The 10,026-nt window shown below is 55.5% G+C and overlaps 1 protein-coding gene across 1 annotated transcript; it reads right to left on the bottom strand.

Moving 5' to 3' along the window:
• Positions 1–251: 251 nt before the first annotated feature.
• Positions 252–4,666, bottom strand: Crybb3 (crystallin beta B3). Its single transcript, XM_021646327.2, has 5 exons — positions 4,515–4,666; positions 4,033–4,151; positions 2,832–2,964; positions 1,970–2,112; positions 252–487 (listed from the first exon to the last, which is right to left on the bottom strand). The coding sequence occupies exons 1-5, from the start codon at positions 4,587–4,589 to the stop codon at positions 322–324; spliced, it is 636 nt and encodes a 211-aa protein (XP_021502002.1). The 5' UTR covers positions 4,590–4,666; the 3' UTR covers positions 252–321.
• Positions 4,667–10,026: the final 5,360 nt, after the last annotated feature.

Raw genomic sequence — 10,026 nt, 5'->3', positions numbered from 1 at the left:
ATGGATGGGTGGGTGGATGGATGGGTGGGTGACAATATGGATGACATGGGCAGGCAAATGGATGAATGGACAGATGAGCAGACGGACAACTATCCAGATGCAGGCCCCGGTGGCAGAAGTAAGCTTTCGGCAGAGGGGCGTGGTCCCAGTGGCTAGGTCTAGATTAGGGCAGAGACACATCCCTCCTCAACTCCTTGTGGGTTTTGGCCCCTGACGTGCCCACCACCACAGGAAGTGACTCAGACAGAGCGGCGCGGCTGGTGGGCTTTATTGAGCAGGTTGGGGAGGGCACACAAGCGTCGGCCCCTGGGAACCGCGTCCTCAGCTGCTCAGGAAGCAGCCACGCTTGTGCCACTTTTGGTCTCGGATGCGGCGCACGGACTGCAGCTGGGGCTGGTTGGCATCCCACTCGTTCCAGTGGCGGAACTCTCCCCGCTCGAACACGTACTGGCGCCCGCGGTAGCCAGGGAACTGGTAGCCCACCCACCTGCCGAGAATAACAGAGTGGGGTGAGGCGTGCTCCTTCCGCCGCCCTCCTGTGACCAGGCTCAGCCCTTCAAAGCTCTCTAAAGCCCGAATGTGCTAGGTTCTCTGCTTGTCTGGAGTCCTCCCTGGCTCCCCGGTGCCCCTGAGATGAATCTAACCACCTACCTTCTCAGAGCATCCCTTGCCCCACCTCTCCCGCTCGGTCCACTCTCCAGCCCTTCATCCCTCCGTCTGGCTGAGTCTGAACCTTTCCACCTGACATTCCTTCCATGGAACGTCCTTCCTTACCTGACCCTTTGTCTCCTCGGGAGGTCACACATACCCCCCGGGGCTCTCAGAAACCCCTTCTCCCGGTGTGCCGTCACACTCACCGTCAGACCGACACCTGAGAAAGGAGCTACCCAGCTCTGACTGACCACAGGATGCCCATCCCTGACGCTAGGGGAAACGCCACTGAGACACTCTCAGTGTCGTCTTCCTAGGCTCAAACCCAGCTTCCAACCCACTATGGAGAAGAAAAGCAGGTCAGTCGACCCTGAGGTTTTGTTAGCAGAAATAGCAAGAGGCTCACAGCTATACTCACTCTAGACCCCGATAATAAGAGACTGTGAGATCAAGGTCACTCTGAGAAGCCAGGCCTCCAGGCTGGGGAGTCAGGAGAGCCACAGAAACCTGGGTGCCGACCATGTGGGAGCTAGTCACTTGACTGAAGTCAAGCAAAACTGCCAGGAGTCTAGGCTGCCTAGAAACCTCAGTGGGGCAAGAGGCAGGTGCTAAAGCAGTCTCGTGGTGGGGGGAATAAAAGAGGAAAAGAGAGTGTAAGAATGGAGAGAGGAGGGCAAAGAGCAGGGAGAGAAGAGAGGAGAGAGGATGGAGAAAGTGGGGAGAGGGAGCAAAAAGAATCAGGAGGAGGGAGAGAGAGAGAGAGAGAGAGAGAGAGAGAGAGAGAGAGAGGGAGAGAGAGAGAGAGGGAGAGAGAGAGAGGGAGAGAGAGAGAGAGATTATGAAGGTGTGTACAGTGCTGGGGCTAGAGCCCAACTCTTGAACTTTGGTCATTTTGCTTTGTTTTGTTTTTAAAGAAAGGCAGGGTTTCTCTGTGTAGCCCTGGCTGTCCTGGAATTCACGCTGTAGACCAGGCTGTACTTGAACTCAAAGAGACCCGCCTGCCTCTGTCTCCCAGGTGCTCAGCTTGAGGGCCTCCGCCACCATGCCCTTGCTGCAGCTCTTGGATTTTTGAGGCAAGGCCTGACTGTGGAGCCGGGTGAATTTCAAACTCTCCCTCCTCTGGCCTAGTCTCCTGGGTGTTAGGACCATGGGCTGGCCCCACTGCACCCTCCACCTAACGGGCACCGAGTGAGGTTGGGTTCAGAGCACTGACTGAGTCATGCCTGTGTGAAGCCGGTGGCCGTGGTGATCCCTGGCGCTGGAGGAGCAGCCACCAGAGCACAGAGTGAGGGCAGAGGGGGCTGAGGTTTTCCCTTACGTTCCGTTGATGACTCGGATACTGGCCACACGGTCCTGGAAACCATGGGCCCACAGGCTGGGCACATCATCATCCACGATCTCCATCTTGCGCCCACTGAAGGCTGGGTTCTCAAACAGGTGCAGCTTGTGGTCTGGGCCATCCTGAGGGCAGAGGTCAAGGGTGAGTGGGACCCCACCCCAGGAACAGGAAGAATCAGGTGCCCCTAACTCCCTGAAAAGAGAGAGGGACTCAAGAGACACCCCAGAGCTGAGCAAGACAGAGGAAGAGGGCTGGACAGATCTCTTTCTACCAGTCATCACCACCAGAAAGGGAAACCGAGGCTCAGAGGGGACCACAAAGCCTCATGCTCCAGCCTCCCCCTTCTATGTGGACTCTGGCACTATCTTCCTGCTTTCCCTTCCGCTGTGGTCTAAAAGCAGCTCTGCTCAGACAGTGGGAGGAAGGGCTGGGGCGCTTCTGTGTTGATGGAGAGGGGATTCGGTGACCTCCTGGATCACGTCCTTTCAGGAAGTGCCAGGGAAGCGTGTGGACCATCTTGAAGTGATTTCCTGGGTTTTGGCATTCTTTGCTTCCTTGAACAGTGTTGATCTGAGCCTGGACTATGAGGCCTCTCAGGTTAATCAGGTTACTATGAAGGGGCCCAGGGTCAGGACAAGGACCCTGATGTCCCTACCCAATGGCCACTCAGGACCCAGCTTCTTCTTGCCCCAAACCATTGTTAAGAATCTGAGGCCTGTCCAGGTGGGATCCCAGTGGCCAAAGCGGCCTGAGCGTAAGTGTACCTGTGTAAGTACACACACACACACAGGGAGAGAGAGAGAGAGAGAGAGAGAGTTGGCTAGCCATAGCCCTGACTCACAATGTGCAGAGGCCGGAGGGACAGGAGAAGGTCATTACGCCGGCTGCTGGACCAGGCATCCCAGCGAGGGTAGTCCCCCTTTTCCAGGACAAACTGCTCCCCACGGAAGGCCCTGCGCTCGAATGCCAGCCACCTGGGGGTGGAAGGAATGGGGTAACCTCTGGAGTCGCTGAGCAGGCATCCGCGTGCAGGGGAAAGCATATACCTCAACCTCACACCTTCCCTGCCCCTAACCCAGTGCGGACCCCGTGCCTGCAGTTGGGGGAGCTCTCAGGCTGATGCCCTAGGCCAGAAAGCCATCAAAGATACACGGAGAATCCAAGTGTGATCATGTTTGGGAGGGGGTTTTGGTAAAATCCCACACATCGCCTGCCATAGGCTGAACAAAGGATCCATGGCTGAGGGGCTGGAGTGCTAGCTCAGTGGTTAAGAGCACACTGGCTGACGTTACAGGTGACCAGGGTTCAAGTCCCAGCACACACACATGGCAGCTCAGGACCATCAGAGCTGCAGTCTAGGGGATCTAGTGACCTCTTCTGGCCACTATAGGTACTGCAAGCACTTGGTGTATAGCTGTAGGCTCCTGCCTGGCCCCTCTCCTCCCTCATAGGTAACATCCCCCTCATTTCCCACACACAGCTGGCCGACACGCTGCCGGCCACCACAGACAGAAAGTGCCAGAACGTGGCCTCAATCTGAAGGCCAGAGCTCAGCGCACAGCACAAAGCCCGCTGCCTCGAGGGCAGGCTCCAGACTCCCAGTTTTTCTGGCCTCAGTTCCCTCTGCTATGCTAGCCAGCGATAGGAAGGGGAGAGGCTCTCCCAGGATGAGGATCCGTGATAGAACCTGTGCCTGGTGCCCTCGGGGATGAGAAGAGGTGTGTTACAGACAGCTGTGAGTGTCACACAGGTGCTGGGGATTGAACCCAGGTCCCCTGCAACAACCGTAAGTGCTCTTAACTGCTGAGTGAGCCCCCCTCTTCGGCCCCTGTTTCTATAACTATATACAGCTGGTGCTAACTTGGTGCTTCACCTCTGAAGCGGGCATCAGCTGGCCTCCTTCCTCTTTCTGCCATTATGCCACGGGAACCTGAAGCCAAGAGTCTATTGTCTTACGGATGGGGAAACTGAGGTACAGAAAGGCTGGATCGGGGCCTCAGATTGCAGGAGGCTGGGGCGGTGGGCGCCGCCCAGGTACTCACGGTCCAGACTCCACTTGAATGGAGCCCACCTTCTCCAGCAGGCTGTCAGTGAGGTTGGGGCACTCGGCTGAGAGCTCACACCGCTTGCCCTGGAAGTTCTCCAGCTCATACACTATCACCTGGAAGAACAAGGTGAGAGCCTGGGCCTCCGCGGGGCTCCAAAGGTCGGCGCCCTCCCTCACACCAGCAGAGAGGACACGCGGGTCTGCACTGACCCCTGGTGGTCACAGTGCGCAATTGCAACAAAGCTCACTGTGGCAGCCCCAGAGATGCCATCCTCACGACCATTCTGGGGTTGAGGACAGTGGGGCATCACTTCCATTTTAAAGATGAGGCTGTCAGTGCCCAGGGAAACTCTAGTGTGGCCACACAGGAAAGGCAGAGCGTGAAGCCTCGTCCCCTGAAGCCCGGTGCCTCTGCGCCCCAATGAGTGAGTTGCTGCCCTCAGCTCTGGGCTCTAGGCCCCACCGAGCCTCAGGTACCTTGTAGCTGCCCCCAAGGCCTCCATGGCTCTTGCCGGCTGCAGCCTGCTCGGGCGCGCTGTGCTGCTCTGCCATCTCTCTGGGGACACTTCTGCCTTAGACTGGAGGAGAACCAAGTAACCAGCTCCACCCAGCAGGATCAGGTGCTGACGTCACTGGAACCAAATAGTAGTGAGGCCCTTACTGCCCCTGGCTCGTGGCCATGAATCAAGATCTGCAGCCAGTCATTCAGCAAACATCCCCTGGCACGTGTGTGGGTCCGTGGGACTGGAGAGTCCCAGGGACTCAGAAAAGCAAGAACACCTCACTGAGGCCACAGGGAGAAAGGACTTGTACTGGATCTGTACTCTTACCCCCCCCCACACACACACACATGCACACTCCGAAATGCTCCCTGCACAGGGATGGGCATCTCTGTGGGCTCTCTGTGCCCTCAGTGCCTAGCCCTGGACACCACAGCCAGAGTGGACAGCAGGCCACAGAAGGCAGGAGAAAGGCAAGACTGGCCATGCCTCTGTGAAATGGGTCAGGTCTTTGGAAACCATCCCAGGACCCGCAGCTCACTGTTCACTCCACACACTTAATTCAGTGCTGGCTGTGTTCTAGGCTGATGCATTGTGGACCCTGGCAGGCTCTCTTAGCCTCAGGGAGCAGGGACACAGGACCCAGCCTCTGCAGACTTCTCACTAGCATGGGTATATGGGCGTGTGCACACATGCACACATCCCTCACAAACCTGTCCCCAACCCTTGTCTCCACCGTGGCCTGTCCTGGCACAGTGGCGTGAGAGCTGCCATGCCCAGCATCTGCAGGACATGGGTCTTGGCCCCCCTTCATGCCTAGAGGGTCCCTTCCCTTTCTCAGAGCTGGCCAGCCTTTGGTCCCAGCCCCCACACACAGTTGGGACCCGGCCTTATGCTCCAACCAACAAACACTGCAGTTCATCAGCTCCCTCAGTGGCTGGGCCTCCAGGCAGTCTTGGATCCTGGAGGTCAGTCAGCCCCTACTCTCAAGCGAGCCGGGCACCAGCCATGCATACCCACAGAGACCTGAGGCTGCACTTCCCCCTGCCTCACCCAGTCCAGTACAAACCTGCTTCCAGTACCAGCTGGCCCCAGACTGGCCTGCCTCCAAGGCTGGCCTATTTATGGGCATGTTCTGTTGGCCCAGCACATTGGGGCCTGCTGAGATAGCACCCTGTCCACCCAATCCTGTCCAGGCCATTTCACCAGAATGGTAAGCCTGGGGAGGCCCCCAAGGCCAGCCACCTCCGGCGCAACTCTGATGACTTCCTGGGGGCCGATGGCCTTTGCTGGCTTTGTGGGAATGCCCGACAAACTAGACATGGGGCAGGGGGCACAAATCCCTCCGGTGACCCTCAGTTCCCCTTTGTCGACTTCTCCATACCATTTTCCTACGGAATTCTGGGCATCCCCACACTGGCTCCCGATCATGAAGCAGGGGACCCTTGAATCCATGTACCGGGAAACTGGAACTTGAAGCCAGATCACCACAAAAGTATGTTCTGAATCCACTGTAAGTCCACACAGCCACCTCCTGAGGCTGTCACATCAGTGCAGGCATGACCCTCGTGATGGCGGCACGTATGAATGACAGCACCATTTATGTTGGCCTGTTCCCAACATCTTTAGGGAAGGAATCGATCTCCAGTTTAAAGATGATGAAGAAACTGCATTCAGAGCGGCCACACCAGTTACTTAGGGTCACAGCTGTTTGCTCAAATCCTCAGGTCAGCCGAAGGAAGACCTGATGGCTGGATCCTTGGGATCCTTGGGGTGTTGCCAGTGATCCCTGAACCCTGAATTCCAGATCCATGACTGAGGTGAGTCCCTGAGTTCTCACAGCCATGTCTACAAATTGATTTGGGGTTTTGTGTGTGAGTATGTAGTATATGGGTAGGTTTGCCCATAGCCGAGGGGACCTGTGTGTGCACAGAGGCCAGAAGAGGAGTCTGGTGTCTGCTCTACCGCTCTCTGCCTCGTTTCTTTGAGACAGGGTCCCTCAATGAACATGGAGCAAGGCCCACAGCCACCTTTCTGTGTCCATCCCCCACCACTAAGGCAGACTCTCTCTATATAACCCTGGCTGTCCTAGAACTCACTCTAGGCTGGCCTTGAACTCAGAGACCCACCTACCTCTGCCTCTCCGAGTGCTGGGATTAAAGGCCTGTGCCACCACGGCCTGGATCATCACTGGTTCTTCATGGGGTGCTAGAGATTTGAACTTGGGCCCCAGCACTTGCACAGCCACTCAGCCATCTCCCCAGCCCAGTAAATGAATGTGTTAGTTATCATTAAGTCACTCTAACCAAATGCCTGACAGAAGCAAGGGTGGACCATTGATTTTTGGCTGGCAGTTTCAGGCAGCTCATGCCAGGGTTGGTGGTCTCCACACACTTGTAGAGAGTGTCATGACATGGGCAGTGGGGTGGACAAAGTTCTTTGCCTCCAGGAAAGACAGGAAGCAGGCAGACAGACACAGGAAGGGGTCAGGCACAGAACGCTCTGGAGGACCAGCCCCCAGCCACGTCTTCCGGTCACACCCACCTCCAACGAGCTCCAAAGCTTCCCAGCTCTGCTGCCTGGGAGTCAGGTGTTCTACACATGAGACTGGGGGGAGAGGGGGTACATTCTGTGACAATGTGGGGGAGGGTCTCCTGAGGCTACTGAGAATCAAGGCTGGGGTGTAGGTCAAAGACGGTACTCTGGCTTAGCATGAGGGAGGCCTGGGCCCGGCACCACACAAATCAAAGCTCGTGGTGGCATTGTCCTGTCACCCCAGCATTTGGGAAGCGGAGGCAGGAGGATCAGGGATTGAAGACTCCTTGACTGCACTGCAGGTTTGAGGCCTGCCTGAGCTTTCTCAAAGAGAAATCATGTGAGCACAGCAGCACATGGCTGTCACTTTATTCTGTCCCCCAGGTCCCTGCCTACCACTGAGAGTTGACACCAATGGCCACTTCCCGCCACTGGTGATGGAGCTAACGTGGCTTCTTTTCAGGGGCCGTTGTCACTAGCTGGGATCTTGCTGGGGACAGCACGCACCCTCCCTCTGCACCAGAGCCCTCAGCATCCTCAGCACTTACTGTCTCAGCACTTCTATCTGCTGTCCCCTGACCCACAGTTCTGAACATCAGCAGCCCTGCCATTCCGAGCCTCACTGCTCTTAGCAAGGGGAGACTGAGCTCACCGCCCTGCGCCCTGCTGCATGTGTATGTGGAGAGGGGGAGGGGTGGCAAATGATCAGCATCTTTACCACTGGGCTGGGTGGTTTTATGGGTCCTCAGAGAAGAGGGAGCCTTGATTAAGAAAAGTGACTCCGTAAGACTGGGTTGTAGGGCATTTCTTCATTATGAGTGATGGGGAGGGGCCAGCCCATTGTGTGGCGATACCCCGGGGCCGGTGGTTCTGGGTTCTATGAGGAAGCAGGCTGAGTGAGCCATGGGAAGCAAGCCAGTAAGCAGCACCCTCCATGGCCTCTCAGTCTGCTCCTGCCTCCAGGTTTCTGCCCTGTTTGATTTCTGGTCCTCATTGCTTTCGATGTTTTTGACATGGAACTGTGTGTGGAAAAACAAAAAACAAAAACAAAAAAACTTTTTCTTCCCAATTTGATTTTGATTATGGTGTTTTATCACAGCAATGGTAACCCTAAGATAACCACAATGCCTGAGTCTGCTATTGATTAGCATCTGTAAGGGTTAATATTGATTGTCAACTTGACAGGCTCTAGAATCACCCGCAGGAGAAGGCTCTGAGCACACCTGTGAGGGGTCATCTAGCTCAGGTCAGCTCTGGACACCTGTGAGGGATTTTGCAGAGAAGGTTCATTGAAGTGGGAAAATCCATTGCAATGATTCAGTTTTAAACTTGACAAAACCTAGAATCTCAGTGAAGGACCGTCTCCTCTGGGTTGCTTGTGGCTCATCTGGGGGAACTGTCTCAGGCTAGTTGACGTAGGAAGATCCGCATTAACTGTGGGTGGTGCCATTCCCTAGCCAGGGTGTTAAAATGCGAAGGGTGGAGACCCTGAGCTGGGCAGGAGGAAACGAAGCTGCCTTCATCACTCTGCTCTTGGCCATGAGCAGCCAAAGTTCCCATGTCTCTGCTGACGGACTGAGACTGTAAGCCAAATAAGTCTTTTCTCCCCGCGCTGCTTCTCACTGGGGAGTTTAATCACAGCAATGGAAACAGGATGCCCGCCGTTAAAATGGGCTGCCGGGACAGAAGGACATCTAAGGAACAAGCTTTTGCACTTGTCTGCTTGCTGTTCGCCGCCACTGCCGCCGTTCCTCGCCGGCATCAGGACCAAACTTCTACAACCTTTTAACACGGACTGAAGACCACTGGCTTTCCAGTAACCCTCCAGGCCTCCAGCCCCCGACAAGGACCTTGAAGTGTCACGACGGAGCAGAACCCATCCTTAACTCTTCTGGTGTGAAGACACCTAATGTCAGTTTGCTTGGGTCATACTGTGGAAGGCAACCTGATAAGTGACCTTTGAATACATATTCATTCCTTCAGTGCCATCCTCTAGAAAACCGGCAGTATGCCTAAGTAGACTGTTGATGGGTTATCAATTAACATCCCTGGATAGGCCGTTGATTAGCCTCCCTGGATAGAGTCCTAATTAGCTTTAACGGAGGCAGCATAAAGCCATTTAGAAGGCAAGCTCATCGAAGGCCACGATGACCCGGAAACAAACCAGTACAACCAGCAGCAGCACACGCCATGGTTTCTACTTCAAACTCTTGCTGGAGTTCCTGCCTTGATGCGCCTCAGTCGAAGGATGGCGATGTGGAAGGGTTAGCCAATTAGCTCCTCCCTCAGGAGCCCATTACAGCAACAGGAAGGAAAGGAACAGCTAAGTTGTTAGCATCTCTGGGTTGGCTATCTACTCCCTCCCTGGCTCTGTTCCGTTACTGACTCTCATCATTCAGTAGCTGTTGATTAACTTCCCCGAATAGGCTAGCACTTGCCACCCCTGGGTAGACTATCAACGAGGCATTCATTGGGTAGGCTGTTGATTAACTTCCCTGGGTAAGCTAGCACTGGACGTTCTGGATGGCTTATTGCCTATCATTAGGTAGGCCGTTGATTAGCACCCCTGGCCTCTCCTCACCGGTGGCCCTAGCATCTCCTCCTTCCTGTAAAAACCAAGTGTTTCCACCCCTGCCTTTTCAGACAACCCTCCTGGAGACCATCCCGCCATAATTCTTACATAAACGCTGCCATCAGCACCCTCCCCGCTCCATTTTGTCGCCAAGAAGAACCAACAAGGACATTCTGCAGCCGGAAGGGAGCAGAATGGGGACTGCTTGGGCCTCAGTGGTCATCATCTCTTTTCCATGTCTCCCATGATGGATGGCCACATGTTTGGGCTTCCTTCTGCTGCCTGGACACATGGCTCAGTACAAAACCAGCCTGATGGTGTGTGGGAGGGCCAGAGCCAGGAGACCCCGTCACTTCCCCGAGGACAAGCAGCTTCAGCGGCA

Source organism: Meriones unguiculatus, chromosome 4 (assembly GCF_030254825.1).
Source record: "Meriones unguiculatus strain TT.TT164.6M chromosome 4, Bangor_MerUng_6.1, whole genome shotgun sequence".
Classification (NCBI taxonomy): domain Eukaryota; kingdom Metazoa; phylum Chordata; class Mammalia; order Rodentia; family Muridae; genus Meriones; species Meriones unguiculatus.
The sequence above is the reverse complement of the archived record's forward strand: the minus strand, read 5'-3'. Positions and strand labels throughout refer to the sequence as shown.